This window comes from Nipponia nippon, unplaced genomic scaffold, assembly GCF_047370975.1.
Source record: "Nipponia nippon isolate SJK-2023a ecotype South Korea unplaced genomic scaffold, ASM4737097v1 scaffold_4, whole genome shotgun sequence".
NCBI lineage: Eukaryota > Metazoa > Chordata > Aves > Pelecaniformes > Threskiornithidae > Nipponia > Nipponia nippon.
This window is the reverse complement of record NW_028262358.1, coordinates 88,516,048-88,537,612: the sequence shown is the minus strand read 5'-3', so window position 1 is coordinate 88,537,612 and position 21,565 is coordinate 88,516,048. Positions and strand designations below refer to the sequence as shown.

The 21,565-nt window shown below is 40.8% G+C and overlaps 1 protein-coding gene across 3 annotated transcripts in view; it reads right to left on the bottom strand.

Annotated features, from left to right (window-relative positions):
* Positions 1–3,226: 3,226 nt before the first annotated feature.
* UBE3D (ubiquitin protein ligase E3D) overlaps positions 3,227–21,565 on the bottom strand; it is an 83,834-nt gene continuing 65,495 nt past the window's right edge. The window contains exons 10-11 of one of the 3 annotated variants that reach the window (XM_087775410.1): positions 11,661–11,835; positions 3,227–4,869 (exon numbers count right to left, since the gene is read on the bottom strand). In XM_087775410.1, coding sequence (XP_087631536.1) covers positions 11,686–11,835 — 150 coding nt within the window. In that variant the 3' untranslated portion in view covers positions 3,227–4,869; positions 11,661–11,685. The remainder of the gene's footprint in view (positions 4,870–11,660; positions 11,836–21,565) is intronic. The other 2 variants (XM_087775409.1, XM_087775412.1) reach the window with 2 other exon arrangements.

Sequence of the window (21,565 nt, the reverse complement as noted above, 5' to 3'; positions counted from 1 at the left end):
AAAGCCACGAAAGTTGTCTTCAGAAACAGGAGTTCTAAATAATGTATTGCCTGGTACCTGGGAAAGTATCAAAACCATTTTTTTTCTGAACAAGGCCAAAGAAATCTATTTTCAAATAGAAACCCGTCTGAGGCATTTATATATTTTCATATGTGGTCTGGTATTTTCCAGATAATGTCAATGGTTAAATGTTAATGGAGGTCTCAGAGCTAGAACCAAGGAAAGGGAAACATGACACTAAATGTGTCAAATTGCCCAGCCCCTCGTATACACACAGACAATTGCGGCCTTTGGGAACCTGGGGAAGGAAAATGTGCCCAAATGGGAGGGCAGCTGGAACAGAAAGATTTATTCTTTTTCTTTTGGGGATTTCATAACTTCTGCTTCCAACTGTGGCGGGCTGACCCTGGCCAGCAGCTAAGCACCCACCCAGCTGCTCACTCCCCCCGCCCCACTCCTCCTGCAGCATGATGGGGCAGAGAACAGGAAGAACAAAAGCAAGAAAACTTGTGGGTCAAGAGAAAGACAGTTTAATAAGTTGTCCTGGTTTCAGCTGGGATAGAGTTAATTTTCTTCTTAGTAGCTGGTATAGTGCTGTGTTTTGGATTTAGGATGAGAATAATGTTGATAACACACTGATGTTTTAGTTGTTGCTAAGCAGTGCTTACACCGGTCAAGGACTTTTCAGCTTCCCAAGCTCTGCCAGGTGCACAAGAAGCTGGGAGGGGGCACAGCCAGGACAGCTGACCCAGACTGGCCAAAGGGCTATGCCATACCGTATGGCGTCATGCTCAGTACATAAGCTGGGGGAAGAAGAAAGAAGGTGGGGACGTTTGGCATGATGGTGTTTGTTTTCCCAAGTAACCATTACATGTGATGGAGCTCTGCTTTTCTGGAGATGGCTGAACACCTGCCTGCCGATGGGAAGTAGTGAATGAATTCCTTGTTTTGCTTTGCTTGCGTGTGCGGCTTTTGCTTTACCTGTTAAACTGTCTCAACCCATGAGTTTTCTCTCTTTTACTCTTCGGATTCTCTCCCCCATCCCACCAGGGGGGAGTGAGCACGCAGCTGCATGGTGCTTAGTTGCTGGCTGGGGTTAAACTACAACATAAGTGAAGGAAACAGAAAAAAAAAGCTGAAACCAAGTGATGTAAAGGCAATAACTCATCACCTCCCACAAGCAGACAGATGTCCAGCTATTCTCTGAGCAACCACCACCTTGGAAGACACCCCTCTCCCCCTTTCTTCCTCTACCCCCAGTTTTTACTGCTGTGCATGCTGCTGTATGGTACAGAACATCCCTTTGGTCAATTCAGGTCAGCTGTCCCTGCTGTGTCCCCCCCTCCTAAGTTCTTGCCCACCCTCAGCCTATTCACTGGGGGCAGGTGGGGGCAGAGTGGGAAATAAAAGAGAAGGTTCAGCTATAGTCAAAACATTGGTGTGCTGCCAGCACTGTTGGAGCCACAAATCCAAACCACAGCACCATACGGGCTGCCATGAAGAACGTTAACTCCACCCAGTTCACCAACATCTAGGGTAAAAAAGAACAAGGAAAAGCTTTAAGCATACGTAGGAAGAGGGCAAGCTCCTAAAAAGTTTAATGTTTTAAGCGTACACACTGGGCTTAGCACTCTTGCAGGATTTGCTTCCTTAGCCAGCAGCAGCACTAACATCGTAGTAGCATGACTGGAGCCATTAGCTCCTACGGGTTAGCAACAGACCAGGCAGGATGGGGTTGATTTGTCTTTCATCTCTGGAAGGTTTTTTTTTTTTCCCCAAAAAAATACTCCTGGTGAAATGTCTGCATTTGTCATTCTGGAACCATGTATGTTACCAAAAGCAGATTAAGGAGGTGATCCGAGTAAGCCAGCACGGATTCACTAAGGGCAAATCATGCCTGACGATCTGGTGGCCTTCTATGATGGAGTGACTGCAACAGTCAATAAGGGAAGACCGATCAGTCATCTACCTATACTTCTGTAAAGCCTTTGACACAGTCCCATACAACATCCTTATTTCTAAATTACAGAGATATGGATTTGAAGGGTGGACTATTCGATGGATAAGAAATTGGCTGGCTGGATGCATCCAGAGAGTTGCGGTCAATGGCTCTATGTCCAGGTGGAGACCAGTGACGAGTGGTGTCCCTCAGGGCCCTGTCTTGGGACTGGTGCTTTTCAATATCTTTATCAATGACATAGACAGTGGGATAGAGTGCACCCTCAGCAAGTTTGTGGATGACATGAAGCTGAGTGGTGCAGCTGACACACTGGAAGGACGGGATGCCATCCAGGGGGACCTGGACAAGCTTGAGAAGTGGGCCTATATGAACCAAATGAGGTTCAACAAGTCCAAGTGTAAGGTCCTGCACCTGGGTTGAGGCAATCCCAGACATGAGTACAGACTGCGAGAAGAATTCATTGAGATCAGCCACGCAGAGAAGGACTTGGGGGTACTGGTGGATGAAAAGCGGGATATGAGCCAGCAATGTGCACTAGCAGCCCAGAAAGCCAACCATGTCCTGGGCTGCATCAGAAGAGGTGTTTTCCCCCTCTACTCTGCCCTCATGAGACCCCACCTAGAGTACTGGAGCCCTCAGCACAAGAAAGATGTGGACCTTTTAGAACGGATCCAGAGGAGGGCCACTAAGATGCTCAGTGGGCTGGAACACCTCTGCTATGAAGACAGGCTGAGAGAGTCGGGGTTGTTCAGCCCGGAGAAGAGAAGGCTCCGGGGAGACTTTATAGGGGTCTTCCAATACTTAATGGGGGCTTATATAAAAGAGGGGGAGAGACTCTTTATAAGGGCAGATAGAGACAGGACAAGGGGGAATGGTTTCAAACTGAAAGAGGGGAGATTTAGATTAGATGTTAGGAAAAAATTCTTTACTCAGAGGGTGGTGAGGCACTGGAATAGGTTGCCCAGGGAGGTTGTGGACACCCCGTCCCTGGCAGTGTTGAAGGCCAGGTTGGATGGAGCCCTGACCAACCTGGTCTACTGGGTGGCGTCCCTGTCCATGGCAGGGGGGTTGGAGTTAGATGATCTTTAAGGTCCCTTCCAGCCCAAGCCATTCTATGATTCTACAATTCTATGAATGTCTTCCATCTTCAAATTGCTCAGTCATATTCTGGGAAGCTGAAACTGTCACAGCAATTAAGCAGAACAAACAGTAAACTGATTTAGAAAATATATTTTATTCATAAAATGACTAAACATTGGTGCATAGACAAAATATCTTGGAGCTAGATAATTTAGTCCCTGAATACAAAACTCAGAATATTTTTGCTCTTCCTTCGATACTGAAATCTAAAATAATAACATAAAAATAAGATGATATTCAGACTGGGTGCTGGGAGGCCTCAGATACTTGTCTTTGGATGTGTAAAACCCAGAGAAGGTGTCCAACACTTTGCAGAGTCACTTCCTAAATTATGATCATTTCATGAGTAAAGGGCATGTTAACTTTCCTTGAAATTCAGGAATTTTCAAAGAACTCCTCTAGTAAGAATATTCCCTCCAGAACCCATTCTCCCAAAACATAGCTGTTTTCCAACAAGGTAGCATCTTTTTATGTTAAGAGTTTAAAAATGGACTTTGAAAAAGCCAGCCTACATAAACAGGCGCTCTCCTTTTTTTTTTTTTTTTCTGTTTGGATACCTTTCTGTATACATTTTGAGAACACAAGAATTGTCACTCTAGGTCAGATGAACCATTCCAGTACCTAACTGATTTGCCAAGAGTGGTTGTTTAAGGAAAACTGTAGATAAGCGAGGCAGGGATATGGTCTTATGGGATAAGACCCTGGAGGGATGAGGGATCCAAGAGAGATGGTTGATATTAAAGGGTCACCTCCTTCTAGCTCAAGAGCAGTCCATCCCAATGAGCAGGAATTGAGGCAAAAACGCCAGGAGGCATCTTTTCTGCTCCTCATCCTATGCACTTATACCATCCTGTTCCCCTGGACAAGGGAAGGCAAAAATTGCTGTCAACTAAGTAAGCAATCCACTCCAAAAATGAAAACGGTAACAGCTTCTGTGCTCCATGGAAATGTGCTGTCACTCACGTGGAAGGCAGCTAATCATCCACAATGGAGAACGACAATTTAGAGTAGCTGTATTGACTTGCTACAAGTATCTTCCACCTCCAGCAGTTTCTGCAAGGCCAGCCTTCACACACATGCACTTTTTTGAAGTTGAAGGAATAATTATTCCAAGTAACCACAAAATCTTGATCCTCCAAAACATTATCAATTTAAAAAAATTCTACATGGAGTGTAGGAATACAGAAACTGTCTTCCTTCTCTCTCAAGAAGGAAGGCGAACCTTAATGTGGAAACAATATACATGATGAACATATAAGTTTGACAAAAAACAGATTTTATATTTTAAAGTTGGACCTCTAAATTTACCAGAACAAAGAAAGTAAAGAACTTACATTGCATCCATGACGTTAAATATTTTAAACCCTCTCTTTGCTACCAGTTGTGAATTTTCCTAAGGACATATAGGTCACTATCAAACACTGTCTGATAAAGGTAGTACTAAGATACATAGATAATTTCTTTTTGGCAACGAAGAGATCATAACAGTCTTCCCAGCGGGATGTGACAGGAGTGACAGGTAAGTCACTCTTAGAATGGCATCTAAGAACGTACCGGATGCAAAAGTTAACTTTCTCTGTCTTTGGTTTTGAAACACATCCAGATATGAAGAATAACACACCGCACCCCCATTGTGTTTTGTAATGCCAGTGGATATTTTTCTGAAAGGTCACACCATTGGAAGTTATCTGTAAATTTCTGCTGAAAATGAATTTGAGAATAGTTTTCAACACGGGTATCTGCGTTCTTCACATCTTCAGAAAGGCAACCTGTAAAAGGAAGCGAAAACAATACTGTGATTAGTCTCAACACTGCAGGTAAAACAAAGATGCTTCCTTGTATCAGCTGAAATTACATATTATAATTCTTTTCACTTAAAAAAAAAACACACTAATGTAATGAGAGAGCAGAGGCTATATTTGAGAGCAGTGTTACTTTCCCACCACTTTTCTACCTAATGTACGTCTCCTAAAACTTCCAAAGCTTACTCTTTTTGCTCAAGCACTGCACCGCACTTGTTGCCAAACTATGTATCAAATCCTTTTTTTTTCCCCAGAATAACAAAGTACAAGGTATTCATCTTGTCTAAGCCTTAAAAGGCTATTTGATAGTATTTTGACAATAGCTTAGATTAAATCTTTGATACATTCCCTGTTTTGCCCGAATATTAGCTTGTTTGAACAGTGCTGTCGCTCTAAGTGAAAACCTGATTCCAAAGTCAGGATGAAAAGTCCAAAGTCATAAAGAAAAAATGCCTTACATTTTAAAATGACCAGGAGCCAAGATCCTACCTTAGGGGAAAAGACAAATACTTGTATATGATAAGATAACAAATGATGTACCTCTTCTTTTTAGTGCACTAAGTGGACTGTCATGTCTAACAGCTATTTAGAGGGAAGGTGATCTACCACAAGAGACCTATAGGATTTTCTGGTGTCCCAACTAGTTTGTTCTTGGTCACATGCATGCAGCAGTTTCCCCTGCATGGTTTTGTTTTTGTTTAACCTTCTTCAGAACCTGCAGGATACTGACTCAGAAAGTTAAGTTAGCTGACAGGAAACACAATCACATGTCCAGATTCTCATCTGCCAAGGAGATCGCTTCAGATATTCAATTGCGAACTTTGCTGATCACAAGGACAGAAAAAAAGATGGACAGATGCCACCACAGAAGGACAAAAAAAAAAAAAGAAAAGAAAAGAAAAAAAAAGACTACCAGGTTACACAAGTCTTCTGAAAATACAACCTGTTTCTCCTACCCCATGCAAAACACACAAGAAAAAAACATTTGAGATGTACACTTCCCCATTTTTCTCTCCAAGACCTTTCAATAGTCATTTAAGTAAAGATTCAAATTACCATCAATTACCACTTTGGGTTTTCAGAGCTGACCCTCAATCACCACTCTACTTGATACTGTGACTAAAGAATGCACGAAGCATGATCAACCAGAAGGAATTGAATTAAAGCATGAAATATCACTGAGTGTTCAGAACAGAGAGCAAAACAGAGTAGAAACATTTATTTTGGATTCTATGCCTGAAGAATGTTTAAGAGAGAGTTGTATGTCTGCTATAGAGGATGCAAAAAATTAAGCAAGTTTTAACATATCTAAGAGGCTTCTCAGAAAATCATTCATACAAAGGATTCATGTCTAAAATAACATGACTACAAGGTATGAATGGGACATGAAAATAGCAATTCTGGGTTAAGAATGGAAAAAATCAAGTGATCTCACTTCCCGAACATCTCTTTTGCTACTCCAACACTAACAGCAGTAACCTATTAGAAAGCTGCAATGCTATTACATGGAAGGGTTTGTACAGATAAGACAACTGAGATCCCCAAAAGCTTCCACATTTCTGAATCATTCTTTTCTTCTTCCAAACCGGAACTAAAACTCAGAAACGAGAATTTTCAGAAATGTCTGTAGGCAAAGCTGGCCAGCAAATAGCTGGCTGGCCAGGGTGGAAAATCTGCCTGCTTTCCCACGAAATTCTCATCACGCTGACTGTTTTCATTCAGCTCAATCAGCATTTTCCAACAGTAAGTTGCTACATCAGAAAGATTTCTGTCAGCTCAACCAAGGGGTGTTGTAAAAGCTAGAGACTACTCATCATGTAGGGAAATTTATCCATTAGGCCAAGGACTCCCACCCTCAAAGACATAAAATGAAAGGAAAATCAATATGCCTGTCACCTTTCTCATTATTTAGTCACTCAGATGAATAGAGACAGATGCATAATTAATAGCAAACGTAAAATCTTACCTATGCAGAAGAGTTCTAAGTAACACAGGCTAGGGATGAAATCCTGACACCAGTTAAGTCAAAGACAAAACTCACATTGACTTTAACAAGGTGAGAAATTTGTCCTTGCATTGCAAGGAAGAAAAAGAAAAATCAAGAAAAGCAATAACCACCTCAGTACACAAGATTCAAAATTTTAAGCAGATTTTTCTGCCTGAGATTGCAAGCTCCTTTGAGACACAGTTTTGAGGTATCATTAGAGTGGATATACTTGTTTAATTTGACTACTTGCTATATTTTATAATGCATGTAATACAATTTTTCACTCCTTTCAGAGGATTATTTGCAACATAATGTTTCCCTAGACTGCCAGGATCCCCTACTGCCCAATACAGTGAAAAACATCAAAAGGAATCATTTATCACTGTCTGTATTTATACTTACTACCAATGTGAATGAAAAGAGCACATTAGATCATCCCTGCAGTTGACACAGCCAACAAAAAAGGGATAACACATGGAAATCATAAGCTGTTTAAAAAACACCTGCAACACATGAAGATGTTTGAGAACAAAACCAACTGAAACTAAACTACTTACAAAGTTTCATGTTATCCAAAGTTCAATATGAAGCATATAAAATATTTATCATAACTGTTACTGTAGATGCTCTTGGATCTCTAAGCAGCAGTAAACCGTATGTTCTACATAATAAATGAATTATTACAGCTTGGGAAAGTGGGACTAAGTGGTTCTCCCTCAGTTCTCCATCTGTTAGGATACTTGCTCTGCAGGACTGACAACTACTGGCCTCTTCCAGGTCCAGTAGCAACTTTTTCAGCAAAGTCTGCAAATCTAGTATTTCACCGCTACTAGCGCACTTTGAAAGAAAAATAATGTGCCAAACAGCTATCTGATCTACAAACTAAGGTTTATCACTAAATTCAGAATAAAAATCAATTCTCTCATCAGTTTATGCACGGATTTTTTATTGACCTTACCTCAGCACATTGTCCCCTTCCTAAAACACTCAGGATACCCAATATTAATCCATCATTAAAAACTGATTTTTGTACTCTAGCATCCTTATTTCTATGACATGAGACATTGTTTTTTCATTTTCTCTCGATTATTTCTGAAGATGACAATCTTATTCTATCTCAGAGTATCAAGAGCATCTCAACACTCCACCCCATTAGTTTCCACAGAGCCAGAAGCTGCTAAGACCTCTGGATAATGAACAAACATAAAGTCCACATTTTCAAGCATTTTAAGAGATATCAATACAGAGGCAGCAGCAGAGCACCACAGACATACAAATGATGTATCTTACAAAATCACTTTTTCTGTAAACAACAAAGCAGCAACAACTTTATTAAAAGCTTTCGGACCCAGGGCAAGTTAAGAAATCCAGGTTGTGATGTTCAATTCTAGAAGCTGTGCTCCCTTAGCTTTCCCAGGAAAATGGGAAAATGCAAAATGTCAAACTGTTAAGCATACTCCAGACTACATGGGAATGGTACTGAGAAGTGCCTGACAGAGAGTGTACTTCTGTGGTCAAACTTTGCAACAGGTTGCCCAGACAAATTTGTGCAACCTTCATCTGTCTTTTGCATATTCCAAACCTGACTGGCAACAGGCTGGGGCACCCGGCTCTGGCTGACCCGGCCTGAGCGGTGGGGTTGGACGGGGCAGTCTCCAGAGGCACCCTCCAGCCTCAGCCATTCTGCGACTCTGTGACAATTTTGTATGTACACACACACAGGCGACTGAAACAGCAGCACTATGCTGGTGGAAACTCTTTTGCTATAAAAACAGAGGCTGGCAATATTCTTTCCTCAGTAGGGAGAAGGTAGTTATGGGGTTGTAGTTTCAGTCTTTTTGAAACTTTCTAATAACATTTTATGTTATAGAGTGTTTCATCAAGCTGTGCCTCAAAGCATTTTCCTGACTTCATATGATAAACATCTTGCAGAAAACAGTGGGGTAAGGGCATTTCCTAATGAATTAAGCATTCAGCCACAGAGTAAAACACTGAGGAGTAACAGGTGAAAGAAAATATTTCAGAAAATATTTTGAAAGCGATGGAGACCTAATGAACTAGGGAGATAAAAGAAGGCGGTTCCAGATGGCAGAAGCTGCTGGAAAGAAATCTCTTCTACCCAAGCGGTAACACTGGGTGAGCAGGCAGAGCGGATGACTGCTGTAAGAGAAGCAGAAGCGTGACTAGAGGCAGCTAAACAATATATTTTAAAGAAATGCAATCTGCAAATCCAGCGCATACAATCTGTCTTGTGGAGCTGACAACAGACAGAGGAAATGCAGCACTAAGAGAAAATTATTTTCTCAGCTAAGCAAGGGAAAAGGAGTTCAATCTTTCAATCAGCTGCAAGAACTGAAAAGAAGCCAGATCCTTATTTCAACAAAACAGGAAAACAACCCATATGCCAAAAGATGCATTCCCATGCTCTAACACAAACTTTCAAACTGTTCTTATGTTTGTGTTCTCTTTAAAGGAGACCAAGTGAAACATGCATAAATAAAGATCTCTGTGTAGGTCTCTCATAGCTGAGGACACAGAATTTCTAATACCTACATCTCTCCCAAGAGCTAAACAAAAGTAGGTAGAAGACACACTACAGAATTTCTCTTCAGTATTAGAGAGGGAATTGTACTTCTGTTTACTTCTGCATAATTATAAAGGAAAATAGTGGCTTGAAAGTAGTTACATATGCTTCGGTTTCAGCAGAAGAAAATGAACCTATTACACCTATGAACACTTCCTGAAATACGACTGCTCTGGTTTTGCTTTTCCATTACACAACAAAGAACAAAACTCCACCACCAGACTCAAAACTGAGGCTTAAACACATAAAAGACATTTTACTGTTTTCTTCTTTGAACATTAGACCAATTTCTAAACACTACCACACACAGTTCATAACGCTACATTGTGTTTTAGAAGAACACAACTTACACAGCTATCTTAAACCATATCTACCGCAAGCAGACAATCTGTACATAAACAGATACCCATGCTTTAATCCTGCACATGTGCTAGTGTGAAATCAGGCACGATTGAATGACTGCAGAGGAAACGTTGATTATATGCCAATGAGGCTACAGCCTACAATCAATGTCAAATGCTGTATTCATTTCCACTCAAGGCTGACAGGTAATCAAGCAATGCCATGCCATCCATGTGCACAGGAAGAGAATAACCTGCCCAAAGAGACATGGACAGCTGTGGGATCCTAGAACCTCTGCTCCTAGATCCAGCTGCACTGGTGGAAGACGTTAACTTCACAGGCTCAACAGTATCCCTCTGCTGCAAGTTACTCATCCTCTTTCCCCACAAAACGCCGTTTCAAGCTTTCTACCTAGTGCCTGGTGAAATCAAACTGGTATGCTAAATGCTGATCTGTGCTAACCAGATTGATTTATCTGGAAATTTATCCAGATTGATTTATCCTGAAAGGGACGCTTGCACAAACAATTCTGCTGGCAGATCACAGGGAAGAGACTAAGCTCTGGTGGAAACAAGAGTGAAAAGCTGAGAATAGTGTTTTTTTCCACACATACAGCTGGATTTGAAGGTAACATATAGTCAAAGCCTCAGACCAAAGTCTAATTCACATACAGATTTGTATTGCCACAAAAGCTATGGCTAGTGCGAAGTGTTATGGTTTAAGCTTCCAGTGAAACACTGGAAGGGGTTGCCCAGAGAGGTGGTAGATGCCCCATCCTTGGAAACATTCAAGGCCAGGCTGGATGGAGCTCTGAGCAACCTGATCTAGTTGTAGATGTCCCTGCCCATTGCAGGGGGGTTGGACTAGATGACCTTTAAAGGTCCCTTCCATCCCAAACCATTCTATGATTCTATGAATCTGTATGTATTATTATTACAGCTAGCACAACTGCTTGGGAGGTTGCAATTATAGTGCAATCAAGATGCCCTGTACATAGAATACACGCCTACCTTGAAAAAAGAATCAGAGAAAGTGATATAAACAAGTTTGTGTGAGTATAACTGAGCCTACATGTAAACCTGCCCCCCTGTATTTAATAATGCACTGGTACAACTACACCGACAATGTGCATAAACACATAGAAAAGGCCATAATCCTGCCTGATACATTTCTCACTCCTTAAAATAAAGACAGATCAAGGAGTGGGAGGATTAAAACATCTGCACCACATCGAGGTCTCAGCTCTATAAATATCTGATTTTTGATAAACTCTGCTCAAAGTTTGGTGTTCCCACACTGCTGACGAGGGACGGAGAGCCAAAGGAATACTGCCTTCTCTGAGTGCTCTTCCCACTCCTGCACCACCACCAGAAGCAGCGATGTCTTATAGCTGTTACCATTACCCCGTGGATTAGCAACTATTGGCAACGGCTGATTATAAATAGCCACATTAAAACTTAGGAGTTCGCCTGCCTACCCATACTGCACAGTTTACATATTCACTCTCACCTAACAGTCAGGGACCAAGTCCACTGATGCACAAATAACCTGTTCCAGAAATACATTTTCGCACCAGTGTGAATGAACGGACACAAAGCAGATGGCATTAGATGAGCAGAGATGTGAGAGAACATTAACTGCTATATTTACACTCGCCCCCACTGAATCCACAGACCCATAAAAAAGCATCTGCCTTTTCCAGACTGAATACTACCAAGCTGTTGCATATTACCCCTACATCTCTGAGGCTGCTCCTGGGAAGCAAAAGGCATTTTTAGAGGAAACTGGAGAGGAAGGCAACATATTTACTACTAGAAGAATGAGAGGAGACGGAGATGTCCCTACCTTGATAGTGTAGGATTTACTTGCCTTAAGATGGCCTCCTGGTAGCCTGCAAACGCCTGGCTGTACTCCAGCTGCAAAGCTGCCCCCCATTACACTGATGTTTAATTCTCTTTTTTCTACACTCCAGGCTCTTGGGATGACAGCTGACCGTTACATCACTGCATGTCTGTTTTCCCTGTGCAACAGAGGTCATGTAAGTAGACTTGGCTGCTCTAATATCCCCTCCACAGCCCATCAATGGCAGCCACTTACACAACATGTCAAAAATAATTGTTCCAGGTTCTCTCAGATAGGGAAGGTTTCCCAACGTGCTTTAAATGCCATGCAGTGAGAAGTCTGGTTTTGAGTATGCATCAGAACATGAAAAAGTGTTTTATATAATTACCTTTCCTTGGCATTTTTGGACTAAGCAAACCGAGGAACCACCAGCCTGTGCTCATAGCAGCAGAACTTCACACCACTAGGCTGGTAAGTCTCAAATACTTTACTATGGAAAACAAACAATTTCAAACAAAAATGCCACTAGAGGAATACGGGTCCCTTGCAAGGTCACTAAAACAATACTACAATACTACAGATTGACTGAACAGATACAGTTGGACAAGCAGAGTTTCAAATATTTAATCAAATAAATAAAATAAATAAAATCTAGGGTCAGTATAAAAGCCTTCATGACTATCACTATCATGCTTGAATTCCAATGGAGACAGAAACTAAAATATATCGAGAATACTCTCACAGCCAAATGTGGCAGCACTGTGCTGCAAAGGCAATTATGAAGTCAACAGAAGCACAGGTTGTGGAACTATGTTATCCTGACAAGCTAAAACCCTGCAAATTGGGTTGAAGAATAAGGGTATGTGGAATGACAGCTTTGCAATCCGACCCACTAACCCCTACGGAGCTCAGATTTGGGTGTGGAAGAGAGGACATTTTGTGAAGGACTCTAACCTCACTCACTCTACAGGAGGTCAACATCATTCTTTAGCATATGTATCTGCAAGGAATTTCCCATCTCAAAGAGAAGTTGTTTCAAGCAGCTCTAAGGTCTTACAGGAAACATATTTTTGGTCAGTGCTACACTACCACAGCAGCAGAGGAACACAAGTGGCGGTGAAAGCTGGGGAGAACTTGGCTTCACTAGACCTAGCATCTAAACAGCCAAATTCCCTCGCACTTCTAGAAGAAGGCTGGGGAAAGGCAAGTCCTCTCCTGTACAATGTGAAAGCGCTGTAGATCTGTGGGCTTTCCAGTCTTCATTGCAGGAAGAAACTTATTAGGAGAACATCACTCTGATAAATCACTTTCTTCTTCTGTCCAAGCTGGCGAAGATATAAAATATAACCAAAACAATCAAGCAGAAAGAGAATTATATTCCTTTCATTCAACTGCTAGTGGAATTAATTGTAATGAAAGCAAGGATTTATTTTTTTTAATATGATTTCTCAATCTGGTAATGCCCCTTCAGGATTCACGAAATAAACCCATCTATAAATCAGCATGCATTCTTTCAACTAATCCTTCCTAAAAGTATTAATTTCTTATAAGAATGAAGCTGGATTTGAAATGTGACAGAGATAAATGAGAAAAAGCAAGAGATTCCTCCAAAGTCCCAGGCTGTGCACATGCACTGCAAGCTATCTCTTTGCTAATGTAACAGTTGCATGCTGAAGCTTGCCCAAACTTTAGCGGGAAAACTGTAAGCAGCTGCAAAAACAGTAGAAAATAAATCTCTGCATGTTTTTTATTTTATATGAAGACACCTGACTTATTTTTTATTTTAGATCAAGTAGTTCTTTGTGTGGAAAAAAAAGAAAAGTTTTTTTGGGTTGTTTTTTTTTCAGGTTAAGTTGAGAATGCTATTAATCTTTTGTTTCTTTACATCTAGATACAAGAAGCCCCAAAACTGCATGGCTTTATTTTGTCTTTTACCAAGCCTTCCTCATTAGCCTATGCTACTTTTATTTCCACTGCAGATGTCACTTCTTGTGGTACCCATTATTAAGACAGGCACAGACACAGCAGTATTATTTACCTTTGTTAGTCTTAAATACAGTTTCTATCTTGAATGCGAACCACGGTGGGGGATGGAACTTAGTACTAATGTTGCATTGCAATTACTGATCTAAAGTGAACGGGGTTACAAAACCCACGGAATCTGGGATTTTTTTAGTCAACACCAGATGATGTTTGGTTTTTACTGTAGTAATTACCACGCCAAACTTCACATTCATCAGGCAATTCAAGCAGCACATGTTTTTCTGCATCAAGTGGTTTTAAACTGCTGTAGAAAAGACATTTGTTTAAGCACATACATGTATGGGCAGTTGGGAGACACACATTAATCTAAAACAAACAAGGCACTGCAAGCTGCTGTGTCAATTTACAGCATGCTAGCTACATCCTAAAGCTAGAGACACACGAAAAAATTAATCCTTGGCACACCAAACTGGAACATATGATGCAGCTCCTAAAAACTTTTTAGCCTCACTGAAAGGTGTTGCACAAGGCTGAATTAGAGAAGGTCGTGTTTGTCACCCTTTCAAAGACCTGCACTCCAACGCACAGCTCGCCATTTCACACTTCCACACACACAGCCTGCTGTCACAGCAGGATTTGCTCCGGGCTGATTTCTTCAAAGTCATGTCAGTCTAAGGCTCTGTTGTGTTTTTGCAGTTCTCATACCACTAGATTTCTTTGCATTCTTGGGAATCTGCTTCAACTGACCAGCATCAACAATACCGAAGCACCATCTTCCCCGGCAAGGGAAAGGAGTGACACACTGCTTCTGCTGTAGTATCCAGCAACTGCACTTCTTATAGTATTTCAGCAATGAGGAAAAGAATGAAAAAAGCCCTAAACAAGGCACTATGCGTAGTCTGATGTCTTTTAAAAGAAAGGTCTAGATAGAGAGATACATGGATTTATTTCGTTGTCCATGAAGCAAGTAAATGGTACCTAATTCCAGAAGGAATAAATAGGGCCAACTAAGCAGCAACATAATCTCTCTTCAACGGAATCATCAAATCACCTCTCAAAAGTAAGCTGACAGGGTATGGCGCACGTCAGGTGTGAGATCGGAGATCAGTCAGCACACTATGCACTTATTTCTTCGATGACATGCTGGCTTACCCAGATGTGCGATGTTCTGGTCATTTGCATGGCTGTTGCTCTCGATTAGATGCTCTTTGGTGGGATTCTCTGCAACATAATTTATGAAGCATCCTATCTCAGCAAAATACCCTGTTACTGTATTCCAATCCTATTATGACTTAAAGAGAGGGAAGCGCTAGCAAATGTGAAAGAGAAGCACTGGTTTTAGGTCTGTACTACACAATAACACACTCAGCTGGATTCTAAGCTGGCAAATGTCTCCTTCCTTCCTCTCCTTCTCCTGTCCCTTTAGCCATGAGGTATTGTAGCAAACCCTAAAACAGGAAGGTGACTTTCAAGTTCTGCATCATCCAAACCAGAAAAATGGATAATATAGTCTTCTATTACCAGCTTATTTTTCCAGGTCAAATGATCCCTTCACTATAAACTAACATTTTCTCTAGTATTCCCTAATATTGAACCATTCACCACATTAACTCAAATCTTTCTCCTATTTTTAACCACTACCGCCAGCGTTCTTCTCCTCACACCAATCAATCCTTCTCCCCTAAACCCACACAATACACCTTCAGTCAGGATTTACCTCCAGCCTGTGCTATGGCTCATATACTACAGTAGGAGACAAAGCCCCCACGCAGTCTTGCTCACACTGTTTCCCTAGGAAAAGCAAGATTAATACAGAAATAATTATTTGTTTCTCAGCTGCAGCAGCAGGTAAAATCTGCAAGCCAGAATCCCCTTCAGGGCCTGGCTGGAGATGCCTGTTTCTTGCTTGCGTTTCTTGTCTTTTTTCTCACCCTCCGTCCCCTGCCCTTAATAGGAGAAAAAATAGCAGGCTAAGATTATTTCAATTTTAGAAGCAACACAGTGGAACGCTAAAGAGAACAAGGAACTGAACTGGAAACATAAGGAGAAAGGAGGAGAAAGCAGTATCTCTTGTTAAAAACTGAAGTGCAGACAAGTGTTCACACTAAATAAAACAGATACGTAATTGGTGCGGTGCATTATCAAGGCCATCATACAAGTACTAACTAAAAAAATGATTTGGGTTTCCCTCATTCTCTCCACAACTCTCAGTGTAATAGCAATACAGTTATCTGCAGGATTCAGCACTGGTAAGACACCAGAGCCATTAGATATTAATGTTGTAGGTCAATGCATTTTTTAATTTTAATTTAATGAAAAACCATCTTTCTCTCTTTGTCCAAATTTAGCTACCTGTGAAGAGTCTGTTTGAGGCCACTCACAAGACAACCTGCTCATCTCTTACACCAAGATGATAGAAAACCCAACAGACAGGTAAAACTGAGACAAGAAACTACGGAGCAGAACCAGAGGTCACCTGCTCTGTCTTCAAACTGACCGTCAGGAAAAGCTATATTAAAATCTATTGTGGTAAAGTGCTTTAAAAACAGAGAGGCAACAAAGAAACAAGCCAACCACTTCTGGTTAATAGTCTACCTGCTGATGGCCTGGCAGGCGAAGTTCCAGTTTATTTTTGCTTTTGTCTCCAAACTGTGTTTCATTTATATCCAAAAAGAACATCTGCCAAAACCTGAAAGCTAAGAAATGGTCTATTATCTTCATCTCCTGCAATGTTTAGAGTTAGCGATGCCCCAGAAACCAGTACACAGATGTCAACGGGGTTTGTAAGAGTCTCCCTTAGCAAATGCTACATGAGCAGAGCACGCTGTGATGTCATTGAAACTGCTGGGATATCCTGTCACATATGCAATGTTGTCACAGTGTAAGACATAGCCATCTCCTGTGTGCACATCCACTTCTGAATATACCAAACCCAAACACTACCTGAAGTACCATTTGAAAGACCAAGAAGATGTCGGGAGGGGGCAGAGGGAGCATGACATAGAATGGAAATAAATGATATCTTTTAATGAGAGGTGTTTGGTTATGGGCTCACATTTACATACAATTAATATTGTCCAAACAGTCAATCTACCATAACTCAAAAGACTGAGGTAGAGAAGATTAAAGGAGAATGTGGCACTGTTAAGTAACACTTTGAAACGAGATAGTTTGAACAGGTGTCTTCACTGGGTTATCTTTTGAAAACTTTCTGGAAAAAAGCAAGTTTGAAAAATTAGCTGCTTAAATTCTCTCTTTGCTTCCTGGCAGTTAAAACTGGAATGAGAATAAATACCTCCCTGCATGAGATATGAGGATTAATTTGTTTGTGTATATAAATGGGTATGTAAGTATCAACTACTATTTTATATTTAACACCTTATTGGGACTACTGCATTCCTACCCCAGAGTTCAGCTTTTGGCAAGAGATTAGGATTGAGTTAAAGTGGGAACAGGTGTTTGGAAGATGATATGGCTGTAATAAAAACTCTAACCAAGATGAAGGGAAAAATAATTTAAATATGGCATTCATTTGTACCCTGTGAAATAGAGAGAGATACTCAAAGAAAATGCAAAATCACAACAACTAAGGGATATTTAGGAAAATGTCTTTGCCTACTGTGATTCATTCCCAAGGGGACAGTCTGAGCAGCACTGTCCTTTGGTCCCAGGTCATCCTGTTCTTGTACAGTCTCATGATGCTTGTTAAAAGGCCAGGCATTCAATAAACAACAGTTTCACTGCTTAATGCTGGTTGGGTAATAAAACATTTTCAAAGCCTCCAAAGGATGTAGGAGTTTAAGGCCACTGTCAGTGAGATTTGAGCTCCTAAATTACATCAGGTATTTTTACAGTGTGGATTTCTGGCCTGTAAGATCCCTACAGCCATTACTAGGTCAAACTGATTTTTATTTCTAGGGATTGCGCACATGCTTTTGCCAGCTGCAGCCAGAAGAAAAGCTGAAACCATCGATTTCAAGGCTCAAACTCATGAAAACAGATGTTTTCTTAGTAAAAAGAAGAGTTACTGACCTTGAAGCTTCATAAGAAAATACAGTATTCATCATCTTTAGAATATCTTTCCCTCAATAGTAAGATAATTGAAGATAAAAGCCTAGAAGTGTTTTTCTGAAAGCAGACTGTGCTCAAACCCCAATCCTGCAAGTTAAACCTGTTAGCATCAAGATGTACTATTAATTTCATACAATAGTAAAACCAAATAAAGCAATGATTTTTAAAAGCAAAGGCTTATGGGGGGAAGGTGTTGCGAGATGTATGGTGTTTATTATTACGTTGTTTATTGCCATACTCCATGACATTTTCTTATAAGAGTAGGACATAATGTAAAAAATAAATGAAATTTAACTATGGAGATACAGGCAAGCCTCTCCGTCAGCAGCATGGGTCCTCAGCTGTGGGAACTCCCAGCACGGTTGACTCTCAAGTCAAAAGTTAGACTGAGAATACATAACAAACTGAAATGGTTGTCTAGACTATACTGAAGTCCCTTATGCCTTTCATTATGAAAAAACTTTCCTGAGGCCTGTGGTACAACTGACTGAAGAATGTCGTAGTATAATTTCTGTATGCTAGATGTTTATTTTGCTGGTATTAAATGATTTTTGCATTTTAAGAAGGTTTAATACAATTATCTTTGACTTCAGTACGTTTAAGGTGCATCCTTTCTGAGTATTTCTTTTCAGTAGTCACCCATGAGAGAATTAGTCTATTAAATTAGCAAGACAGCAAGGAAGGTTTTAAAATGACAGACAACAGAGGATTATGTCTTTGAAAACAATACTGAAGGAAGCAATTTTGACCTGAGACAAATTCACACATCCTTTTGATTCTAATGACTTGATCAACAAGAACATGGTTATTCAGAAGCTGAACTTGGCCCTGTATCATTGATTCTGTACACACATTTGAACAGCTCAGAGTAGCTCCATTTAACTCAATTGTCCTAGGGAGGCAGTTATTCATGTGGTGAAGTGCTTACGGGACTCAAATCTAGACTCATAAATGGCTTATGGATTCCTGCCCCTGACAGGCATCAGACAACTCTAAATACTTATGCTCTATTAGGACAGAATTGGAAAATTTTGATGAATGCATCAGTTAATGATCATTTCTGAAGCCACTGGAAGAAAAGGAATTGGTCTTCCGAAAGCAAGGGTTGTACAAGGAACCAAAGAGATTTGGATAATGGAACTGGATAATGCAGAAGGAGCAGAGGGAAGAGACAAGGTGACATGAACAAGAGGCCAGGGGAGACGGAAGGGCTACCTTAAACCAGATCAAATATGTTGCTGCTGAATATAAAACTACCACCCTCGATACCACTGCAATTGCAGCTAATGTACAGGTCATTAAAATACTCAAAATAAAGATATAAGCAATGTCATGTGGATGAACACTGAATAGACATGGTATTAAAATGTCTGGAAATACACCCGTGTCCTGTAGACAGCTTTTCATCTCATTCAGCTTTATCCAAAGAAGTCACATAAGCAATACAGAAGGTAGCTTTCTCTATTATATCATATTCTGTTACTTGTGGAAGCTATTTTCATGTCTGATTTATCATGGAAAATATAGGTAAATGATCTCATTTGTCCACCCTGACTTCCAAGTTAAACTGCCTAGAAAACCCAGACCTTTCCACTCTCCAAAGATCTCCGTTATTTCTTCTAGACTGTGAGGAAGAGTTCACATCCTTCAAGATGTGAAATGTGAAAAAAAAAGAAAAGCAAACAAACAGAAAAACCTCAGGCATTTACATAGATTTAATCAAAACCACCAAACCCATCTCCCAAGAAAACCCTCAGAGGGCTGGATTTACGAAGTTGAGCACAGGTTCGTCTATGCAACTGTGCACCCTGTCTTCTTCCATCACTCTTATTTATCACTCTACTTCATTTTAAATAAGAACATAACGTAACAGTTCTGAAACTGAGAGCTGTGTGTCCATCATCTACCACAGCAGATACTTGCACTGTGATGGAACCAAAGGCCTCAACAAGAAAGAAATTACTGTAAGCAATAGCCATCTCCCTTCACAGACAATTTATGCGGCTCACAAACTGCTCCTCCGGTATTCATCTTCTGCAGCCTCTCTTTCCTGTCCACTTTTGCCATGCTTTGATTTAAATTTGAAAATAATCTCCTTGGATCATTCACCGTGCTTTTAATTTTTCAGCCAAGTGCTATGCACAGCTTTTGTCTGTAATAGTAACAGATTGCCCAAGGACACACAATGAGTCATGGAAAGAGTCAGGATTTCCTGGCTCTTAATCCGATGCTCAGACAAGGCCTCTCATGTTTCCAACTTTCAGAGGCTGGCAGGTGGGGGAAAGAGAAGAGAAAGGAAGGAAAAAAAGATGGAGAGAGACTTTTTTAGATAAGCAAAATAGACAACCAGAAAAAAACCCGCACAAGCTCTTTTCCTTTTCAGTTTCAGATGACTGATATAACAGTAATCGCAAAATCTGCTGAAGAGCTTAAATCTAGTTTTAAAAAAAATGTAATGGAGAGAACAGAGGAAAAATATTAATGGGCAGCAAAAAGACAAAAAATTTGATGTTTCTTAAAGCAGAAACAAAATAACCAGTTTGCTCAACAAGCCTGGAAACAGAAGAGAAAGGAATTCACATGCTTTCAGGGCAACGGGATTTGGGAAGCTTGCTCCCAAATGGGAGGGTGTGTAGCAGCATTAGCGTATGCCCACCCCAGAACCGTGAAAAAATCCGGGTGTTGTGAACATGCAAGTAGGTGACATGAATCAACTGTCACTCGAACACACTTCAAAAACACCCTGCGTGTTACACTAGTCTATGTAACTTAGGAAGCTGGTTCCCTCAAGACCACCTATAATCAGCAAGAGATGAGGAACATTCAAGAGACAAATACAGATCATGCACAGGTGATGTATCAGCAGCCTGAAAATAATTAATATCTATCCTAATAATGCCACCTACTCCAAAAGACTGTGCAACAGTTTACAAGACCCAAAATGTCACAAAGGAACAGGAAAATAATTTTTCATCCCCACAAAAGTAGGCCACCCAATCTGGAAAGGGATCCAAGCAAAAAAACAAATGGATTTTCAGACAAGTTGTACTCATTTATCACTGCAAAGCACAGCTCACACATGGGCTTTGGCAGCACTCTGTCTAACTGGCTGAAATGAGATCCATTTCAAAATAAAATGGATGTTAAACCACTGGTGCCAGTAAAAGACATTAGCTGCAATTACACATATATGCACACATGTATGGGATATTTAGCGACTGTTTGTCTCGGTGGGCTCGGATAATGAGATTATTTAGAGACTACTGCCTCAGGATACAGGTAACTCAAAGGCTGTGCATTTTGTTACTATCTGTATTACAGCAACAGCAAAAAGTTTTGCTGTATTCATGACAAATATTTGCACTCCCAACCTAATCCTCACTGAAGAGATCTAGAGAAACTTCTAACAGGTACAGTCAACCCTACATTGCGGGAATGGAGATGGCTTCTTTGGGTCCGTACTCACTCTAATGAAATGAGTAACTGCAATGACAGCCATCACCGTGAACAGCAAACTATTTTAGCAGAGGATAAGAACCAAGTGAGCCAGGAGATGGTTCTTTCCAGATTCTCAATGCGACACAAGCAGTAAGCAGCACAGCATTAGCCTGTATGTCACCAGGGGCCCTTCTGACAAAGGACACGGCACGGCCAAGATACTTAATGCCCTCTTTGCCTCAGTCTTTACTGGTATGACCAGCCTGCAGGAACCCCAGGCCCCTGAGACCAGTGGGCACGTCTGGAACAAGATGACCTACCCGTGGCAAAGGAGGACCATGTTACGGAACACTTAAAGTGGGCATACATCTGCATCAGGAAAAGTGTTGCTAGCAAGTTGAGAGAGGTGATCTTTC